Source organism: Thunnus thynnus, chromosome 12 (assembly GCF_963924715.1).
Source record: "Thunnus thynnus chromosome 12, fThuThy2.1, whole genome shotgun sequence".
Taxonomy (NCBI): domain Eukaryota; kingdom Metazoa; phylum Chordata; class Actinopteri; order Scombriformes; family Scombridae; genus Thunnus; species Thunnus thynnus.
The window spans coordinates 17,947,490-17,969,872 of NC_089528.1; the positions used below are offsets into that span (position 1 = coordinate 17,947,490).

A 22,383-nucleotide genomic window follows, 5' to 3' on the forward strand; every position below is an offset into this window, starting at 1 on the left:
GAGCTGGCTTATCATGCAGAGCTATTTAAGGGCACAAATCCAAACAACATGAGACATAGCCTGGGAGTTTTCCCTCCGTACTCAAGGTGGTGAGACCACTTTGTACCAACAAAGGAGGGAGATAACATCTGTAAATCAGACTGTGTATGTGCAGACTGAGACATCATTTCATCAATTTCATCCGCACATCAGGTCTTCCTTTTCTTAATTATGGGGTGAAAGGTGGTGACAATCCAAGGGACCCAACTCAGCTTCTTAAGGCCCTACCAAAATTTGAGGTTATTTTAGTTAAACAGGCGTTGCAGTTCTTACACAGGGCACAAAATGTATTGTTATGACCTTCAACACTTTGAGACAAGCTTGACAGGAGGAACTGTGTATAATAACACTTTATATTAATAATCTAAAGAGGATATTTCAAGTCAATGTGCAATTTGAGAGGGAAGTCAATTTGTTGATTAAGGACTTAGTAAATGAGGCAATTATTAGGCAACTATTTATAGGATCTCTGGATCTATACTAAACACCATAATTTACATTTTGGCGTTTGGTATGTTTTCAGTGGTAAATTGAGGACTAATGAAGGAGGAACAACTTAATCTCTTATCCTTTGTATACTTGTAATGTGAACTTCCTGCCACAGGGGTCGCTGTAAACACTGTTGTCTACTTTTCTTCTACTTCCGCAGAAGAAGAAGAAAATGTAGTTTAAAGATGGCGCTACCCGGTGTTTTACTCGTGCGGCTGAGAGCCCTGTGCAATGTCGCCAAATGTGTTCACGCAGGAGGCAAAACACCGTCCAACTGGGGCAGAGAAATGCGGTGGTATCGGACAAATCGCAAGAGCTTTCAAGAACACGACACGTCGTATTTCCAGGCGAAACGAGGTGAGTGAAAACGGCAGTTAGCTAACGAGCAGCAGCGGTAAACCCCTCAAGGACGTCACCGTGTGAAAACATGTCACTCATGTTTGTATTTCGACCTGTTTCTCCATTTACGTGAGGTTCAATGGTGGCGTTAATCTACTGTTAACCTTGCTGTCTCTTTTTTTACTGAATAGATAACGTTAGCCCAGACCTCCTGAAGGAGTTTCCAGATCCCAAAAACCTCTTGAATAGCACCATCTCTCGCTCACTGGGAGTCGGCGATGTGTCCCAGCTCATCCAGTACAGCTGTACGGAGCATGCAGGCATCAAGGTCAGAACAAAACGTCACTACTGAAACAGTGTTTTGTGACATGTCATGTCATCGAGAGCTACTGTCTTTCATAGCTGCTGTAAGTTGTGTAACTTGTGTTTCTGCAGAAAGCCACTGTCACTGTGCTCAGGCCCTACAAGATAGAGGAGGAAGGTTATGCCTCCAGGAAGAGTGATGCAGAACGATTTGCTGCAGCTGCTGCTTGTCAAAAGCTGAAAGTAAGTTTAAATAAAAAGGGGGGGGGCACATTTTCATTTTGTCCTACTCCTCTGATATAATTTGCTCTGTCTTTGTGCATAGGAAATGGGTGTGATTGGTCCAGACAATAAGCTCCCCAGAAGGGGGACTAGCCGGGGGAGACATTCAGCACTTAATGATATCGAGGAGGATTCCTGGCTCCCTCCTGTAGAAGACACCTCAAACATCTCTGAAGCTCTTTCTCTGTTTCCTCATCCTAAATCTCTCCTGACCAGGGTAATCCAGGTGGCCACATCATCCAACAGAATCAGGGTATGTATTACTTTTTTTGCACCATGAAAGCTAAGCACTCTCTGCTCATCATGTATTTTAAACTTGTCACTTTGTGTGCCGCCATAATCTTTCATTACAGGAACTAATGCAGTTCAGAACAACAGGAGGGAAGGTAAAGAGGAGCAGGCTGACCCTGCACTGGCCAGAGGAGATGACATTCACGGCTACAGCAAGCAACCGAGTGACAGCGGAGAAGAGAGCTGCAGCTCTTGCCTGCATGAAACTGAAAGTGAGGACAACTTTGGAGACCTACTATGATCTTAAATCGTTATTGTTTTAGCTGTGTTAAAATGAATATCATGTCACCTGGCTCAGGAGCTGGAGCTGCTGGATAAGGACAACAACCCGCTTACTCATGCTAAGTACCACCGTGAGTTGGTGAAGGAGGCAGGAGAGCGGGAGAGACGCCCCCTTCCGCTGGAAATCCCAGAATACCTGCAGGAACATATGAAAGAATACTTGGCACAGGTCAGTTCTAACATATAATATTTAGAGCTTTTTTGCTATGTTTGTATGTATGCACACTATATAGCCATATACTTTTGGTCTAGGACTGTTTTTCATGGTTTGGGCTGGGATCCTTTGTTCCAGTTAAGGAAAATCTTAATGCTACATCATACAATGATATTTTAGACAATAGTGTGCTTCTAACTTTGTGGCAATAGTTTGGGGAAAGACCTTTTTGTTTCAACATGACAATGCCCCCATGCACCAAGTCAGATCCATAAAGAAATGGTTTTCAGAGATTGATGTGGAAGAACTTGAGCTTTCCAACCCCTTTTAACATCTTTGGGATGAATTGGAACACCAACAGTGAGCCAGACCTTATCGCTCGTCATCGACGTCCGACCTCTCGAATGCTCTTGTGGCTGAATGGGAGCAAATCCCTGCAGCCAGTTTCCAAAATCTTGTGGAAGAACTTCCCAGAACAGTGCAGGCTGTTTATAGCAGCATATTAATGCCCTTGATTTTGTAATGAGAGTTTCAGCAATCACAAAAGAGTGTGATGCTCAGGTGTCCACATAGTTTTAGACAAGTAATGATGTATTAATGTTAAAACCAATGTATTATCTTTTAACAGTACCCAGTAGCAACAGAAGTGCAGAAAATATGGGAGGAAGAAGAGGAGAGAGGACAGCAGGCAGTAAACCAGGAGGATGAGGAGGAGGAGGAGGAGGATTTGGTGACAGACGCCATCACAGGCAGGCCGTACAGGCCTTTGTCTAAACAGCAGGCCCAGCAGCTCAACACCCACCTACAGGAAGAATGGCACAGCGCAAACTCGGGGCTGAGTGTGGAGCTCCCAGTCGATGCCCACCGTCAGCGCGTGGTCTCTGCAGTCCAGTCCTCCAGGGTGGTCGTGATCGCAGGTGAAACGGGATGCGGCAAAACCACACGGATTCCACGTTTCCTGCTGGAGGAATGTGTGAGAGGTGGCAAGGGAGCAGAGTGCAACATCCTGGTGACCCAGCCTCGTCGGATCAGCGCCGTGTCAGTGGCTCATCGTGTTGCTCATGAGATGGGACCAGCTCTGAAACACTCTGTTGGATATCAGGTAGATACAGGTTTATTATTTTAATGGGTAATATTATTGTTATTGCACTAACACATACTGATTGGTAATGCGGCGATACGGCAAGCACTCAGTAATTTTCTTCTTGCACGTCGTTTTTATTTATCAGATCAGTTGATTCTAATGTGAATTCAGTGGACTTTTGCTCCTGGCAAGAGAGACGTAGTGCTCATCCCTTCTTGTTATGCTAGTGGATTATAGTTGTTCACATTTGCAGAAAAATCTGTTAAACTGTTTGTCCAATCCTTCTCTGTATGTAGGTCAGACTTGAGAGCCGACCACCAGAGCAGAGCGGAGGAGCCATGCTCTTCCTCACAGTGGGCGTCTTGCTGAGGAAGCTGCAGTCAAACCCCCTCCTGAAGGGGATCAGCCACGTGGTGGTGGATGAGGTCCACGAGAGAGATATAAACACAGACCTGCTGCTGGCTCTGCTGCGCTCCAGCTTAAAAGAGAATCCTGAGCTACGAGTGGTGCTTATGAGCGCTACAGGAGACAACCAACGGCTGGCTCAATACTTTGGAGGCTGCCCAATCGTGAAGGTGCCTGGATTCATGCACCCGGTACGAGACAGATACCTGGAGGATGTGCTGAGGGAGATGGGACGCTCACTGACGGTCCATGACGGGGGGAAGTCAAACGGGCAGGTGAGACTCAGTTTTAATTTATTGCATTCATATATTCTGTGCATGTCTTTTTGTTTTGTGTTTTAACAACTTGAGTCCTGTGTCTCATGAATTCATATCTTATCTTGTTTAAGGAGGGAAGAGATGAGATTACACCAGATGTAGATTTAGTAGCTGATGTAATCCAGCACATTGACAAACATGGAGAGCCAGGTAACAAATACACTACCTCCTCACTTGCCTTTTGCTATTTGAATGATGCCTTTATAGCATTATTTAAGATCATAGCCATAATCATATCTGTCCAACGTCTTTCCCTTCACATACTTCAGGTGCAGTGTTGTGTTTCCTCCCTGGATGGCAGGACATCAAGGCAGTTCAAGAGAAACTTGAGGGGAGGCGCCACTTTTCCTCAGGCTCGCAGATGATCCTGCCACGTAAGAGCACAGACGAAGACCTTTTGTCTTTTCTAAACAAGGAGTATTTCTCCCCACAGATAGAATTCATTCGTATTTCTTTTTTTTCTTTTAGTGCACTCTAGTTTATCAGTGGCAGATCAGCAGGTGGTATTCCAGCGCCCCCAAGCGGGCCAGAGGAAAATTGTCCTCACGACCAACATTGCTGAGACCTCCATCACCATAGACGACATTGTACATGTGGTGGATGCAGGAACTCACAAAGAGCAGAATTACGACCCACGAACTAAGGTTTGTGTCAAAGTATTTCAGATCATCAAGCGCTAAATCGTGTAAAATGACAACAAACTTGTAATGATCCAGCTTGTTTCATTGGGTTTTTTTTCAGGTCTCCTGTCTGGACACAGTTTGGATATCTCGATCCAACGTCACTCAAAGAAAAGGGAGAGCAGGGCGGTGTCAACCAGGACAGTCCTACCACCTGTTCCCACGGAAACAACTGGAATCCATGAGTCCCTTCCCCATTCCTGAGATCCTGCGCACCCCCCTGGAGAGTTTAGTAGTTCAGGCCAAAATCCACAGTCCTAACTGCAAGGTACTGAAAGAGAACAATAGCTTCTGTTTATTTTATTTTTTTAAATCTGTCTGCCATACCGAGTAATAGCCTTTGTCATTTTTTTGTGTCTTTGGAGGCTGTAGACTTCTTATCCCAAGTGTTGGACAGTCCAGAGTTAGAAGCTGTGAGAGACGCTGTCCGAAATCTACAAGATATCGGTGAGTGATTGTGGTGTTTTAGACATCATCTGTGTCTAACTTTACATGTTCATCTATTTCTATGTAGGATTAAATTAACATTAATGTTGTCAATGTTTACTTTTGGCAGGTGTTCTGGACAAGACAGAAGCCCTGACGCCTTTAGGCGAGCGCGTCGCCTGCATGTCATGTGACCCTCGGCTGGGCAAAGTGTTGGTCTTGAGTGCCATGTTCAGATGTATTCTGCCCATGCTGTCTGTAGCTGCCTGTCTCACCAGAGACCCCTTCTACAACAGCCTGCAGAACAGAGCACTAGTCAACAAGGTGAGATGTTTTTCCACCCACCTTTAACCGATCCATGTAGTTCTTAAAATTATGTTACTTCTTAAATATAATATACTAATTGTTGTTCAATCGTCTGTGTTCTGTTCACTTCAGGCTAAAGAGAGTCTGAGCGGCTCCAGCTACAGTGACTATTTGGTGTTCAGTAGAGCTGTATTGGGCTGGAGGCGAGTTCAGCAAGAGGGGGACAGAGAGGACAGAGACGAATATCTGGACAAATACACTCTGTCCAGGAACAGCCTTCGATTTGTCAATGGTCCGTTTAAAGCACATACGCTCGTTTAGGTTAAAAGCACATCTTCTAACCTTTTACTTGTTATCTTGCTTCACAAAATGATTTCTTTCTCTTGTGCCGTCATCAATACTGCAGGTCTCATCTCTCAGTTCAGCGAGAACCTGCATGAAGCCGAGCTGGTTTCCCGTGCCAACGAGTGCCAGCGTCACACTTCTCTCTACAACGAGCACAGCAACCAGGATGAGCTGCTTAAAGCTGTGCTGCTGGCTGGACTCTTTCCCAACCTCATCCAGGTACATGGCAACATCTCAGAATAATGATACTGCTTTGAGCAGTCTACTTCCTGCAGTGCTTCATTAAAGGTTGAAGCCAGATTTGTGAAATCTGCACTAGTTTATCTTTGTCTGTATTGTTCTCTCTATGAATGGTGAGAATACATTCCACTTTAACATGGATGGAAAAACTTTCTTTCAGGTGAAAAAAGGTGTTGTGCTCAAAGGGCGCTTTCGTCCCAAGAGTCTGTCTTTCCGGACACTCAGTGGACCAGTCCTGCTTCACCGCTCCTCAGTTAACAGGTCTGAGCATGCTCCAAAGTGAAACTACAGCAGGTGCTGACTTACACAGTATGTATGTAAACTTAACTTCTTCCTTTTGTGCTGTAGAGGAAAGGAAGAGCTCCCTAGTCGCTGGTTGACCTTCTTTAGCGCTGTTAAGTCAAACGGGAGTGTTTTCATCAGAGACTCCTCTGCAGTCCATCCACTCGCCCTGCTGCTGCTCACAGACTGTGACATCACAGAAACAGGTACGACATTTACTGCTCTTGTCGAGGAAGAGCCAAATATCCGATTGGTGTCGGTAATTGTGCACCCAGCCCTTAGCCTGATAATCAGACTGAATTTTGTTACACTTATTCATTTTCATTTTCCTTGACACACAAGTTGCAGTTTTTGGAGCAGTTTTTCACATCCATCAAAAGAATATTCTGACTCTTGCCATTTTTCTGGCTCTGGCAAATACAAATGAAATCCCCCTTTTTAATCTGATATACAGTTTTCCAATGGGCTTGGTTGTTTATTCAACAAGGAGTCACAGGGCTGTACAACTAAATGGCACATACTTGAAGTACTATCAGGACCGTGCATTTAAATAAAAACATTTAGGACAAACCAATGACTACATTATCTAAATGTGTCTAGAGATAAATGCTTTGTGATGCACCAACGCCGAGCCCAAGAAAAATTTCCTTAATGGGACAATAAAATATATCTTTAAAATATTATAGTTATGCTCCTTCCAAGCAGCTACGAATGAAGTCACCCTCTTACAACTGTATTTCCTGTCTTTATAAATAACTCTCTCCTTTCTCTTCTATCCCAGTGAATGGAGACAAAGTGGAAGTATCATTTCCTGGACGCTCTCTGATGCGCTGTGAGATGTCAGTTGAAACCTGGGAGCTGCTGTGGGAGATACGCACTTCCATTCAGACCATGATGTACCGCAACCTCAACAATCCCGACAACGCAATCACCAACTCGTCTCAAGATGGCAAGCTGCTCTCCGTACTTGTAGAACTGCTCAATAATACAGACTCAAACCCTTGTGCTCAGAATCACAACAGTGACAGTGAAGTGGACTGATGGCGACATCACATCTATGTTGAATCTGCTGGCTGGTACACAGGACCCAAAGAAGATGATGGTATCATTTGAATGTTTTTTTTGTTTGTTTTTTTAAGATATGTTGTGTACTTCTGTCAGTATTTAATGCGCTGAACTAATCAGGACTCTAGAAAAGCAGAAATCCAAACTGGACTATTGCCTCCTGTTATTTTTGAGGTCAGTGATGGACTCTGCGGTGAGAGGAAATCCATTTGTTTGGATTATGGACTGTGGCTTATAATTTATGATTATTTGCTTTCTGAAAAGCAGAAGTTTGAATTTTACTCTAACGAGTATAAAGAAGGTGACTGGCCAAAGGTCATTTAAACGCACTACATGCAGTAAATGTCAAATGTTTATTATAATAAATATTCATATACAGAAGATAATTTTATTTTATTGTCTGCACTGAATTAATACACAGTGTTGGACAGGATTTGCAGACGAAAATTGTTTTTCCAATTGCTCTGTTTAAGAAAAATCCTTCATAAACTGTGAAAGCTGGACAGGTGTCTCAGTAATTCCTCTATGGTGTCCACAGCGGTCATAGTGCAAAACCTGTAGAAAGAAAGAAGCATTAAAGAGCAGAGGTGTGCTGTTACATTTAATGTCTTTTTGAAGTATGCAACAATGTATTTGACCACTTATCCTCACCATAGCATGATTTATAAATTAGAGAACATGCTCATTAAATACAGACATTATACCTGATGTGGTGGGTGCCCTCCTTTTGTCCATTGTCATAACCAGGACTGACTAACACCCCAGCATTCTCATACAGTAGAATGTATCAGGTTGCATTCCTACCTCCTAAAAATAAGCAGCAACATAACAAGGTATGTAATATTTTATGACACACATGATACACCAGATATAGATTGTTTTTTAATGATTTGTTGTTCTGGCTTAGTGTATATTTGATTCTGTGAGATAGTATTGTGACCATGGCTTTACCTCACTTCAGTAGTAAATGTGAAGCAAAATAGCATGACTGATTTGAATTGTATGTCACCTCGTTATATAGTGGGTATGAGGGATCTCCTAGTTGCGGAGGGTTCATCAGATCCAAGGTGATCTGACCAGTCACGGGTGAACAAGTGTCTGTCCAGAACAGATTGTTGACATATTTCAGAACATCTGAGTCCAGATTTACCAACTCCACATATCCACCACTGCGGGGAAAGACAAATACAAACAACCTTAACATTGACACAAGAAGGTCACCCCAAAGCCCAATGAGTTGTTCTGGAGCTTTCAAGTGTATCACACAATCTTCTTCAGCAGATGACGTTGGCCCCTGGAATAGTAGATGCTTAAATTTCCACTTTTCAGAGCACTTTAAGAACTTCTTGTCGACATTGTTTTGACCTTCTTTTTTTTTTTTTGCTGTTTTCTACTGTTTTCAAGGTCAAGAATAAACTTTCAATCTCAAGTCTGTTTTGATTTTTCTTTGTTGCATTTTCAGACCTTATGACACTTTTGTAACGATGAGCTAGCACACACAAAGTAGTTGAGGCACTCTAGCAGTGAAAACTTACTCTCCCATGAAGCCTTTGGATGCTGAGTGAAAGGATGTCAGCTCCAGTGTATCCAAAAGAGGAGGCCCCATCTCAGCCAGGACCCTCTTGTAAGAGACAAACACACTCTTCGCCCCATAAACACAGTCCTGATAGACATGTGGAAGGGAACAAAAAATCCGTGTGTTGATTTACACATCTTTTAATGTTCATGAATTTCTCTGGTGAATTTCTTGTATAGATAACACTTTAAAGAACATTCACCTCATTAGCCAGAAGGAAGAGTTTCTTCTCTGAAGCAAACTGGATCACCTCTTGCATCAATTTTCTGCTCTGAACATGACCTATAAACCACATAGCATGAAAATAACCACAACACGCAGATGTTTTAAAACAGGAAAATACTTAACTTTTACTTTTACTACCTGTGGCGTTTCCTGAGTTGATGACATACAAAGCAACAGGATTACAGACTCCCTTTGCAGTACCCAGTGCTCAATGTAGTTCGTCTATCTGCAGCTCCCAGTCCTCGTTGAGGTAGTGAGGAACGATAACTGCTGCCTGCCTCATTATGGACAAAGTTGTAGCACAGTGGCATGGCACTGGAGTTAACACCCCGGTTCTGGGTGAATCCTCACTGTTCACCAAGACCTTGAGAATGTTCTAGTAAGAAAAAAAAAAGATCACTTATGTACTCCTAGGTAGTCATGCAGATTCATGCAGTTCTGCTTTCATTTGTCCCTTTTACTGTGTATGTGAATGGAATTTCATTTCTGATGGTTCAAAACACTGGAAATTTATAATAAAAAAAGTCTACAGCAACCTCTCTTTCCAGAAACAGTGTCCCAATTACTCTGGATAATCCAAAGGAGCACAGTTGTCAACAGATTTTTTGGGGCTATTTTTGTGTAGAAAGAAGTTCTAATATGAAGTGAGATTTGTGGATTATCCAGAGGACCTGACATTGTTTCTGAGAAGTTCTTGTTGGTTGTTATAAGTGTTATTTTTTTATCCCGTGAGCACCTGAAACAAACATTGTATTGGGGTGGCGGCAGAAGTCTTAGAGCAAAAGATCTCATATATCTCAAAACTTGGGCCAATGAAATCAAAACATCTGAACACCATTAAAGGTAAGTCAGAAAATGTGTTTTTGTTACTTGGGTGAACTGGCTCTTTTTTTCTTTTTTTTTTTTTAATTTTTTTATATTGAGACACCACACACAGCCCTTACCTACACTCCCTCCAGCACATACCCCAAGCAGCTTCTGAGCCCTCTGTCTGACATCCACTGGCAGTTTGTTGCTGGTCATAAGCTGAGGGTAAAAACATGCTGCAAGAACCTGCCAGTTATGTAGACAGAGAGGAGATTAAGATTAAGATATGTGGTCAAAAGAAAATACACGATCTTTCCTTTGCAGTATATTGTCTTTGAAGGTCACAGATTACCTGTCTGACGAAAGACAGAGGCTTCACACCTGCCCTGTGCGGGTCACCCCAAGACACATCTATCACATCTTTATATGACTTTCTCAACCCCTGTGGACAGGTGAATTCAAAGCAGAGGTTCCAAATATCACACAAAAGCTGGACTCTAATATTAATTTAGCAGAATTATATCAGCCTATTACCTTTCTGAGCTCTCCCTTGATCTGGTTTGCTTGTCTCATCAGGACTGCCAACTCCAGCTGTTTCATGTTCTTCACATCTGGACTGATCTCCTGCGGGATAGACATCTCTGTAATTCCTCCTCACTGTCTGATCAGAGCAGCTACTGTGATGAGCTGAGCTGAGTCTCACTGCCCAGCTTTTTGCAAGTTCAATTATTAGCATATAGATAGGATTTCTAGTTAAATATACACATGGAAGAAATGTGATAATATGTGCCTTATTAACAGACAATATAGGAGCAACCTGCTGATGGCAGTGTGCTATTTTATTTTATCCCTTTACTCATTTTCTAACACTTTTGTTTTACTTTCTGTATAAAAATGAACTACTTCATTTGAAATTAACTTGTAGTCCTGACTGTGCTTGATACCTGGCTGAAATTACATGCATCCTTCTCTCAGACCTTAACCACTAATGTATCAGTCTGCCTGGTTTACATTAGAGGTTATAACCATCAAAATTATGTCACAGATTTGATCTGTATACTATATTAATGTATATATTTGAAAAGATACACAGATATTAAGTACACATAGGGGACACAAATCGAATTAATTTGGTGTTATTGTTGAGTTGGCTTAAAACAGATCCTGTCATTTTAAGATTCCCTCATCAATGCATTGCTCTCATATTGCAGCAAAAAGGGTTAACAATTACAGTTCATACAGACTGCTGCTGCCAAAATGTTAACTGGCAAAGAGAACAGCTCACATTATTCCTGATCTACTTGTTCTACACTGGATCCTATACATTTAGGATATATTTAAAGATCCTATTGCTTGTCTGTGAATATATTTGTGGACTTAGATGACAACATAGTTGATATGTTGCAGAAATATCTTTATGTCAATGTGCCACAAACTAAAAGACCTACAGTGCAGTACAGCAGCGATCTGTAGTTTTTTGTAAGTACAAGGGGATTATCTTTTATCCCTTAACATAGATTTATATTTAATCTCAGGCTTTCTTTGTGAGATTTACTGTAAAAAATGTGTTTTGCGTGTGCCATGGAGGTTGTCATATGCAGCAATCCCACTACACTACACTAGTGTTATATTATTTGAGATATAAAAGTGAAACAGAAGTCACCCACCAGCCTCTCATCTAAGTTCTTGAAATTTTGTGTAATCCCTGTTTTACAATATAAATGATGCTGTTTTGCACCTATATCTGTGGAAGGTGTTTAATTTATTTCTTTTATTGCTGAATGTTTGCTTTTGTGCTGTTTTATTGCTTTTGTCCTCATTGTGTGGGACCGCAGAAAACTGAGGCAGTTTTTCTTGCTAATAAAATAAAATATTAAAAAAATCTTTTTACGTTTGTGTCTTTTTATTTCCTTATCTTTGAAAAACTACATTATTTTCATTATCATAAATGTCATTTTTTGGTGCATGTCGTGAGATCGGATGTTCCACGGCCAGGTTTCTGGACGGAGATAAATAAGAGACGTACAGCTCAGCTTCCTGTTTTGTTTTTCTTTCGCTCAATGTCTGCTGCTGCTCGGGTCCGGTAGATATGGAAGAATTTGCGAGGCGGGGAGACAACCACGACCTGCCCGCGAAGAAACGCGCTCTCTTCAAACAACGGTGGACCGTATAAACCGACCAGAAGCGGCGGGCGGCAGTAACACCTGCCGCGGGGCTTCAGACGCCCTCACTCCCCCCCAGCGACATGGCACTCAGCTCGGGCGGCTGGGCTCCTCCAGCCTCGGTCCCTGCCTCGTCCCAACAGGCTGCATGCGGCGGCCCTGCGCCGACGGCTTGCTGCAGTACAGTTTTAATGTCAGTCCGGGTGTCGGTATGTCATTCCGGGATCCGGCCCCTGTGTCTCCCCGGAGCGGGCAGCGAGGCTCTGCGCCTACAGCTCAGCATGGACCCGAGCCGGGCCGGAGAGTTCCGACTGGCGCTGCGAGATACGAGCGGAAACCGCAGCGTGGTGAGAGTTCACACACACACACCTGAGTGTTTTACAGGGTGTGTGCTGCATTAATCTGCTTAGATATGTTTATCATGAACCACCTTACTGGACAATATTTATTTTTGGGGCCTATACACGCCATTTTATTCACCACTCACCCCGATACATGCAGCTCCACAGATTCAGATTTGTGGTTGAAACTGCACCAGACTTCACTCTGCAAGCACCTACAGTATCACCCAAAACTTACATTAAAGATCACTCATAAGACATATCCGCCACTCATATCTGAAAGTCTTATTATATCTCTTTACTGTACTCATCTCACAATAACTCCATCATAGTCCTAGATAGTTTTAATTTATATACACTAGGCTATATGTTGTGTTAAAAGCCTCACATTGCTGTTTAGGGGGTTACAACTACTGTAGCCAAGAGGGGTTTTTTAGTTTCACTTTCATTTTCTGTCTTTACACATTCAGTTTTATTGAAATTATTAACAGCATCATGGGGGAAATCCTTCAGCTTCTCATAGTGGTTAACAGATGCTGGTCTTAATGCAAAGTATTTCACAGTATTTCATCTGTCACTATCTGGTTAGGAGTCTTTCTTCATCCCTTCAGATTCTATGTTAGATGATTCAAGCATGGGCAGGGTAACAACAAGAGGGACTTTTTGACACCACAGTCATTAATCATTCCTTCGTACCGGATAAACATGAGACTATGAAACCTGGAAAAACTGAGATTAGACATTCAAGCACGAAAAATTGTAGATGTGTGCAGTGTGATAGCGGTGACAGTATCGCAGCATTCAGATGGAAGGGAGGAGGGAGGGGATGGAGGGGGGTGAATAGAAACTTTTCTATGCGATAATGAAACAATTACACAGAGATATAAATAACGGTGTGGAGCTCAAAAACAAGTCATGGCACACCGCACACCCACTTTCGTTATGCTTTTCCACCACCTCAGCTTTTGCTTGGTTTTAACTGTTTTACAAAGCCAGTTGTTCAAATCACAAAGCAAGAACTGGGTAACCTGCGCATTAGTGAAGAAGTTCATCTTCATCAACAGCACAAAGCTTCATTAACGTGCTTAATGATTTCCAGCTTAAAGCACAGCTGAGACTGAGGAAAGTAGAGCCTGAGAAGCTTCGTTTGAGAGGATAAACTCTTGATTTAGGTAACAACATACATATCATATCAAACATTCATTCTTTAAGGTGTCACAGTGGCCTGAGGGTCTCATGTCCGCAGCTCCAACTTTGCTCGACACCTCCGCGTTTCCTGCCGGCCTCTCTAGTGTGTTTCTACTACATAAATAAAAGCAGACTTTCTCCAATAGTGATGAGTTTTCTTTCCACTTTTCAGTCATCCATCATCTATATAATGAGAATTACAGCATGTTAGCTCTTAAACAATCAGCTGTTGTGTTAAACTGGTTTAAAAATGTTAGGCAGGAGCTCCAGTTAGGACAAGATGATGTAATAACCGGAACTGTCATCATCATTTGAGTCAGGACTGCAACTAATGATCGTTTTCATCGTTGATTAATCTGTTGATTGATTGTTTAGTCTATAAAATGTCAGAAAATACGGAAAATGTCTCGCACCCAGCATGCGTCTTCACACACATACTCATTTTTTCCGACTAATCACCCAAAACACAAATATATTTTTATCAACAATCATGCAAAACAGAAAAGATAATCCTCGCATTTGAGCAGCTGGAACCAGAACCAGAGTTTTGCTTGATAATTGACTTCAATCAACTGATTGATTAATTGTTTCAGTTCTGGTTTGAGTCACAACCACATGTTCAACTTCTACTGTAGAGCCGTTGTGGTCTGCATTTCTTGCTTTCCCCTGTTTTTTGTTTTTGCTTTTGTATCAAATCTGTTTTTTCTTAGTGTCACTTTGTTCCAAGCTGGCTTTATTGTAGTAGATTAGACACTCAGTTGCTTAAAGTAAGTGCTTTACATTCCAAATGTTTTGTCTGTACACTGTTAATGTCTAGTTTTCCCCTTGCAAATTAGATTGCTCTGGTTAAATACATTAAGGTTATACTGTTCTCATACAGTGCTGCTCTGCTCAGACACAGGGGAACTCAACTGACATTTCAGTACAAGAATGAGGTGTTTGCCCTCTTTCAGTATTATGGGGTATTGAAGTTGACCTTACTTTGCACTCTGTCTGTCCCACCGCATCCTCATTTAACGCGTGAATCTGTCCTTCGTCTGACAAGTTCACTATGTGACGTTTTCCTAAAGTCAGACAGGCTTGTCATCCTGGTAGAATCTCAAACCAGACAGGTTTCCCCTCGACAATTGAGACGCTTCTTGATTTGCATGGTTCTCCTTTGATCCTAGCTTCTTTCAGCCCGTGTGTCTGAGCTGGCACACTTTTTGTACACAGTCATATTGGAGGAGTGTGTGTATACACTCTTTGGCAGGAGGCAAATCCCTCTTCTCATCCCTCTGCCTTTGTCTACCCACAACAGACTTTGGTGCCCTGATGATTCCCTCCATTGTCACAGTGAATGTGAGAGATTAAGCTGTGAAATCCTTGTGCTGCCAAACTCACTCATTTATGAAGTCTTTTTCTGTCAGAACCAGGATTTCACTTCGCTTTTTTTTTTTGCCATATATCAGGGGATTATTTCCTTTTTCTCATCTAGATTACTCCTGCATTCTGAATCTGCATATTGCAAATTTAATGCTTAATTAAGAAAAGATCATGAGTATTTACATAGCAAATAAGTGTATTTACAAAATTTTCAAGGCTGCCCTAATTTACCAGGCCCTTGAATGTAAACAAAACAAAATGATGATTTGATTTGTTTTGTTGTTGTTGTTTTTTTTCACCCTCAGTTCATCGCAGAGTTCGACCTGCGCTCGGTGCAGTACGAGGTCAAATCCCCTCGCTGCCACGAGATGCGTCTCGCCGCTCCGCCACACGACTGCATCCGCTTTAACTTCCGCTGCGACCGGGAAGCCGAAGAATGGGCCACGGTGGTGATGTCATCACTAAGAGAGGCACATCGAGGTCAGTTCGACATCGTTTTCTTTATTCTTTGACCTGCTTTGTCTATGAACCATTTGTTTTTTTTGTGACATGTGCTTGATCAGTGAAGTGAAAAAAGTAGCTCTTATCACTTTCCAACATAGATTATATAAATGAGATATTTAAATTCACAACATGACACTGATTTTCTTCAACTCTAGATTTCACTGCTTTCAGGTCATTTTTTTTTAAGCAGTAATCTGGCCTCAGATGGAAATGGATACACTAACAAAATATATATCTATGTGAAAAGTTTAAAGACACACCACTTTTTGTCTGCAAGTGCATTAAAAATTGGAAGGACGTTGGTGTCCTCAGATATAAATTGTACCTTTAACTCTTCAGGCTCTTCATCATTGTCTATTAGATTTTTTATGGCTGAGGTTTGGGGGATGTTAAGTGTCCTTTGCTCGGTTGGTACAAGAAACCGTCAGTGTAGTTTCTTGTTGTGACTGTGAACATGGACATTTGGATGTATTAAAGAATTAAAGTGTTTTGCTGATACGTACATTGGGCAGCAAGGTTAAACACTGATATCAGTTGATATCGGTGTGTGTTGACACCCACATGTTTTAAAGCACTTTTGCTCCACTTTTGTTTGTCATCTCTCCTCCGACAGTTGCAAATATTAACACATACGAATCAGACGGCGGTCAGCCGAACACGACCGCAGCTATGGAGCAGTGGAGCTCAGCCTCGCTGCCTCTCACCGGTGGGTATATCTCTGCTTATCGCCATATGTTCTCCCCGTTCTCTTACACGCTCTCAAACTGTCACTTACGATCGTCACCTCTTTGTTTCAGAGGAGCTCTGCTTGGAGCTCGCCAGGGCGATTGAAGCGGGTGACGCTCAAGCCGCTTCGCAGCACGCATCTGCTCTGGCTCGGCAAAAAGCGGGGCTGACAATTCAGCTGTCTGAAAAGAACTACGCAGACGGAGAGATCAGGTGAGGATTGAAAAGTGTTGGGGCGGAGGATTCAGTAAAGGTCACAGTGACTGATTAGTCTATGACGTTACAGTTCACGTGCAACTTATAACACCATATCTGTCTTACAGTTTATCTGTAGTTGTGGAGGATGTTTCGTCATCTTGTTGCGTCACAGTGAAAGTTTTTCCCTACATGACTGTGGCTGCACTGAAGCAACAGGTTAGAAAAGCGATTAACCAGCAGTAAAACAAACATAGCACGTTTGCAGCTCCACTGATAACCTCCACACTTCTTTGTCAGGTGTTTCTAGAGTATGGTTTCCACCCTCGCGTGCAGCGCTGGGTGATTGGTCAGTGCTTGTGCACAGAGCCAAGGTCACTGGCGTCCTACGGCGTGCAGAAGGACGGAGACACAGCGTACCTCTATCTGATCTCTGCCCGCCAAGCCCGCATTACCCGCCAGCTGTTCCAGCAGGACCTGGAGAGCGCCCTCCTCGCCCCGCCTCTTCCCCCGGGCAACGGTCCCACCTCCCAAGACTGGAGAGGGTACAGCACCCTGCCTTCAAGACTACCCCACAACAACCAGGGTGAGTTCCGCACATCCTCCTCACAGTCACAGAGTGAGTTGTAGTTTTGTTCTACAGCAGCGCATTGGATTTTACATGAATCGTGGTTAAAGCACTGACTTAAGGTGACAGTATACTCCATCAGAACTGCTTGTAGGATGTGTGAACAGCTTGGGGAACCCCTACATCTGACAATTTCTGTAACTTTCAAAACCCAACAATCGTGCGAAGGTGACACAGTAAAGCAGGGTTTGAACTTTTCTCTTCAAGCTCTCTTTTTTTCATTCATTACACAACTATGGCAGTTTTCGTGTATACAAACAAATGTAACACTATGAATGTCTTCCAGGAGAGAAATCTGTGCCGTTACCCCCATATTCAAACCATTATTGCGTCTCCCTCTTCTCCGTGGCAGTCAGCTTTTCACCCCGCCTTTGAGTGTGGCTGTTTGGAACAACTATAAACACTTTTGCCCTCAGACGTTTTCTAGCATAACGCAGTGCTTAGAGCTGTCAGTGTTTTAAGGTGTTTACATCCCTATTAGCTCTGCAGTTTAGGACAACGCAACAGGTCAGTGATCCTAAACATAAAAGTAAAATGTTCCTGACCTCAGTCAACCTGATCATGTGATTCACTTGCTGAAGAACCAGAAGGCAAAAAGTCCATGAAACAAGCAACACGTGAAGCTCGGCAGAACATGACGAGAGTAAAGTGTCAGGTGATGTCTATGAAGTAGAGACTTCAGTCAGTCAGTGACTGCAAAACTTTCTAACCAAATTCTAAATATTATGACTTCAGAGTGACATGATATGTACCTGAGTGCCTGATCCCACAGCTACCTGTCCCGCTGCTGAGGCCACCTCTCTTCCAGACTCTGCTGTCACTGTCCACTGTACTGCTGCTGACGCCCCAGTCACCGTCCCCGGAGAGTCTTGGATGCAGCTCGGGGCTAAGCCTAAAAACCTGATCGGCTCCACTCCACCACATCACGAGCCCTGGTCCGTGGTCGGAGCGCACAGCAGGAGAGGGAGGCGCTCCTCCCGTGCACCCCCTAACTATAGCATCCAGCTGAAGAACACGTACGATCTCCTCGACCAGAATGACTTTCCTCCTCTGCCTGCAGAGTCTTCTCCCCCATCCCCTTTGCCGCTCCGTGGGCCCCACAGCTCGTCGCCTCTGATCCCTCATTCAGCCATACATGAGCTCTCCACTCACACCAGGGCTCGCTGCTCCATACCGCACTTTACCCCAGCCCCACGGTGGGCTCCTGCACCCATCTCCGTTCCTTCAACTCAACCACACACTGCTTTCCTGGGGCCACGTTCCCGGTCATCCTGGATAAGCTACCAGGTCTACTGCACTCACTCCCGTCCTCTATTAGGCGAATGATAGTCCATGTGGGATCAAACGATACAGCTCGCCGGCAGTCCGAATGGAAAACTCAACTGGAGGTCCACCGTGCAATCTACAAAGAAAACTTGGTTACCTATAACAACACTGTACGCACTACAAGAAGATCCTATTTTTCCAAAATCATCTCAGAAAACAACAGCAATCCCAGAATACTGTTCTCTACCATTAACAGTATGTTAAACCCTGCTCCTACTTCAGACCTTCTTACCCAAGCCTCTTCCCTCAAATGTGAGGAATTCGCCAAATTTTTTCACAATAAAATCACAGCCATTAGAGGTAAAATTGTTAGAACACCTGGTGACCTCTGCAGGCAACCTTGTGGACAGCTGGCAAAAATGAGAAAATTCTCCAACATCACAAACTGCAACTGTGACTCAGACTGCGTTTTAAACTGGTTCCAGGCATACATCACAGGAAGGAAATCTTTCATTAGTTTTAGGGAACATGTGTCAGAAAAATATGACATAACTTCTGGTGTTGCACAAGGGAGCTGCCTCGGGTCTCTGCTATTTTCACTATATATGCTTCCGCAAGGTGATGTCATCAAAGAACATGATGTTAACTTCCAGAGCTATGTGGACAATACACAATTATATATATATATATATCTGTAAACCAAGCAATCCACTTGCTCTAAACTCTCTGACTGCCTGTCTGTCCGCAATCAATAAATGGATGAGTGATAACTTTTTGAAATTAAATGAGGAAAAAACAGAAATCTTATTAATTGGCCCCAAAGCAAAAAGGGATGAGATCTTTAAAAGACTTGGCAACCTGACTCCCTTAATCAAATCAGAGGTAACAAGCCTAGGAGTCATTTTAGATTCTGAATTAAGCTTCAAATCCCATATAAAGTGACTAAAACAGCATTCTTTTATCTCAGAAATATTGCCAAGGTTCGACCATTCCTGACTCAACAAGATGCTGAAAAACTAATTAATGCTTTTATTTCAAGTAGATTAGACTATTGCAATGCACTTTTTACAGGACTTCCTAAAGGGCCAATTGAAAGATTACAACTCATTCAAAACTCTGCGGTCAGACTATTAACAAAAACAAAACAGAGAGAACACATCACTCCAGTCTTGGCTAGCCTACACCGGCTCCCTGTGTCCTCCAGAATCAACTTCAAAGTCCTGTTACTCGGTTTTAAAGCTCTCAGTGGGTCAGGGCCGAGCTACATCAAAGACTCCCTGATTCCTGATGCTCCCTCACGATCCCTTAGATCATCCTCTGCAGGACTGCTTGAGATCCATATACTTTCCCAAAAGAAAATTGGAGATGCAGCTTTTTTCAATAATGCTCCCAAACTCTGGAACACCTTACCGAAAGATGTTAGAGAAGCAGTCTCTCTTTAGCTTTAAAAAGCTTTAAACGACGCTTAAAAACATATCTTTTTAACCGAGCCTTTCTATAATATGACTTTTACACCATATCATATACTAAAACATTTTAATCTACTCTAAGGCATTTATATTCTTATTCATGAATGATTATGTCTTTTACTTTAGATTTTTAGCTGTCTCCTCTGTTTTAATGTAATGCACTATCTCTCTATCTTTTCTTGTTTGCCTCCTTTTATTCTTCCTGTTAATGTTCGCAATTATTTATTTGTTTATCTATCCATGTTTTCTCAGTGATTTATGATGTTTATTGAAGACCTAAAAGTCTGAAAATCTTAAAATGATTCAAGTGTTTTTTTAAAATCTTTTTTGCTTTTGTAGCATTGTTTGAAAATCTGTAAAACTTCATTCATGTTCTATGTTGAAACTGTAAAAACCTTTTTTGTTGTTTTTGTCAACTGTAGGGAGCACAGGTGGAGGAAGCGATAGACCAGGTGATATTAAAGATGTCCTTGACATTGAGAATCTGCAACTGAATGACAAACCCAACAAAGCCAGTAAAACTCAGGTATGTTACCAGTCTGCATTGTTACGACAGTTGACACACAGTGAGAGTAAACTTATCCAGAGTCAGACAAATGAATGGATGCATCCTTTAATAGTCTTTGTCTCCGTGTGCAGTTTAATAGTATGCTCAACCTTAGCGCTTGTCCTAGTTTATCTTGAACTAGTGGTGGGAGTGTTTGTAGATTTAAGTAGTACTTTAGCTCCAAAGCAGTGAGATCCCTGAACTTTTCCAAAGATTCATTTCTGACCTAACGAAATAACCATATGTTATAATTTACATATTACATATTTGCTATTTGACCATTAGCTAACACAGAAATTGGATATGAATTCTAGAGCTGCAACAATTAGTCAATCAATTCATTTAATTTAGAACATTAATGAGCAACTATTTCCATAATCTATTAACCATCAAGCAAAAACGCCAAATGTTTGATAGTTTCAGCTTCTTAAATGAGAGAATTTGCTGATTTTCCTCGTCTTAATAAATATGTTTGTTAGACAAAACAAGACATCTGATCACATGACCTTGGGCTGTAGGAGATTGTGATTTTACAGTTTTCTGATGTTTTATAGGCTGAGCAACTGATCGTCAGATAGAATGATAATGATTACTGCCTCATTTTTGAGTCAACTTCCTATTTACACACACGCACGGACATGTTGGATAAACACAAATATGCATATCTTTGTAGAATGTAGTTCCCAACAATAATGTAATCGTACATACTTACACATCATTTTTATGAAAATTTGGTAACAATATACAACCTCAACACTGAACACCGTGTGTTTCCCTACTCTTGAATGGAGCAGCTACTTGATCCTGTAGACATCCAATAATAGTGTCAAGCTAAGTGAACGCCAGTGTTCAACATACCTTTTTAAACTGTCAAACTGCACATACAAAGAGACTGAAAAACTATATGAGCTTGTCTGAGTTTGGGTAAATTGTTCATTTGTTATCATTTCACATCTTCCCTGCAGACAGAGTGGGCTTGTCCCTCATGCACTTTCATCAACAAGCCCTCCCGTCCAGGCTGCGAAATCTGTGCTACAGCCAGACCAGATACGTCCTGCATCCAGCAGGTACTGCGTTGTATCTCACAGTCAGCACCTTTTGTCATACTCTTCTTAACATTTCCCTTCAGTGACAATCACCTCTTTTTCATCCCCTCTTCTCTCACAAAGGAAAAAGGAAGGAGAGAGGACCGAGGAGAGCCCGGTTTAAGCAGCAGCTGACTGCCCATCATCATCCTTCACACACTTACACACACACACACACACTCGCACACACACACACAGGGTGAAGATGCTAATTCTGTCGTACATGTCGACAACATACTCATATAAAGACTGTCCAGTGCACTGAGAGTCCCGACGGCTGGCTGGCTGCTGACGACTGGAGCGTTTAAAGCACTGTAGCATGACACAGAGCTGCACGGCTCGGGCAATGAACTGCAGACAGAGTCAGCTTTAACCATTTATACGGACATGACATGACCATGACATACATTTGAATTTGGCCAGATCTCTTTCTTATTTATTTTAAATGGTGTGTGCGTGTGTGTATGTGTGTGTGTGTGTGTGCGCGCGGAGCAAACAACACGGACGGCCTAATATTTATTTTAGGGGAGATGGACATGTTAATTCTTTATATTTGATTTCAGCCGAAGATGAGGGAATGTCAGGCTTTCAGTTTCTGCCAACTGTGAAGTTAGAGAAAAGGTGAAGCCTTGTGCAATACCCTGATCTGTTTGCTAGTGCGTCATCTGTTGGTGCCAAAATATTGGGACTTTTGTTTGTTTTTTTTTTTTGAAAAAGCCGTGTTGGAGATGAGAAGGTATGTCAAGTTTACAGGGTTGTCAAGTGCTTTTATTTTTTTATAACATTGTATTAAGTGTATTATTTTTAACAAGATGCATTGAGTAATTGATGTACATTTTAGCAGTTGATCTAATCTTACTCGATTCCCTCTCAGCTGTGACAGCAATGGAATGATCTGTTTTCAGTACATAATACTGTAAAAAAAAAAAAAAAAAAAAAAAAATTGCATTAGCTGAATAAACATAATGAA

The 22,383-nt window shown here is 42.3% G+C and overlaps 2 protein-coding genes and 1 pseudogene across 2 annotated transcripts; 2 read left to right on the forward strand and 1 right to left on the reverse strand.

Moving 5' to 3' along the window:
• The first annotated feature begins 683 nt into the window (after positions 1-683).
• On the forward strand, positions 684-8,758 carry dhx30 (DEAH (Asp-Glu-Ala-His) box helicase 30). Its single transcript, XM_067606010.1, has 19 exons — positions 684-885; positions 1,059-1,195; positions 1,303-1,413; positions 1,496-1,705; positions 1,806-1,955; positions 2,042-2,194; positions 2,808-3,281; positions 3,560-3,943; positions 4,057-4,135; positions 4,255-4,359; positions 4,454-4,629; positions 4,727-4,933; positions 5,031-5,112; positions 5,222-5,415; positions 5,530-5,689; positions 5,804-5,961; positions 6,143-6,243; positions 6,331-6,470; positions 7,046-8,758. The coding sequence occupies exons 1-19, from the start codon at positions 714-716 to the stop codon at positions 7,303-7,305; spliced, it is 3,453 nt and encodes a 1,150-aa protein (XP_067462111.1). The 5' UTR covers positions 684-713; the 3' UTR covers positions 7,306-8,758.
• Positions 7,740-11,525, reverse strand: LOC137193508 (alanine aminotransferase 2-like; annotated as a pseudogene).
• A 440-nt stretch (positions 11,526-11,965) lies between these two features.
• Positions 11,966-22,113, forward strand: LOC137194272 (ranBP-type and C3HC4-type zinc finger-containing protein 1-like). The gene is made up of 9 exons (XM_067606015.1): positions 11,966-12,446; positions 15,299-15,473; positions 16,111-16,203; positions 16,295-16,436; positions 16,547-16,637; positions 16,719-17,004; positions 20,204-20,307; positions 21,294-21,395; positions 21,498-22,113. The coding sequence occupies exons 1-9, from the start codon at positions 12,183-12,185 to the stop codon at positions 21,546-21,548; spliced, it is 1,308 nt and encodes a 435-aa protein (XP_067462116.1). The 5' UTR covers positions 11,966-12,182; the 3' UTR covers positions 21,549-22,113.
• Positions 22,114-22,383: the final 270 nt, after the last annotated feature.

Coding starts and splice junctions, on each gene's coding strand:
- dhx30 (XM_067606010.1), top strand. CDS start 714: ATGGCGCTACCCGGTGTTTTACTCGTGCGGCTGAGAGCCCTGTGCAAT. Junction 2,195..2,807: donor TGAAAGAATACTTGGCACAG/GTCAGTTCTAAC, acceptor ATCTTTTAACAG/TACCCAGTAGCAACAGAAGT. Junction 3,944..4,056: donor GGGGGAAGTCAAACGGGCAG/GTGAGACTCAGT, acceptor ATCTTGTTTAAG/GAGGGAAGAGATGAGATTAC.
- LOC137194272 (XM_067606015.1), top strand. CDS start 12,183: ATGGCACTCAGCTCGGGCGGCTGGGCTCCTCCAGCCTCGGTCCCTGCC. Junction 17,005..20,203: donor ACTACCCCACAACAACCAGG/GTGAGTTCCGCA, acceptor TGTCAACTGTAG/GGAGCACAGGTGGAGGAAGC. Junction 21,396..21,497: donor ATACGTCCTGCATCCAGCAG/GTACTGCGTTGT, acceptor TCTCTCACAAAG/GAAAAAGGAAGGAGAGAGGA.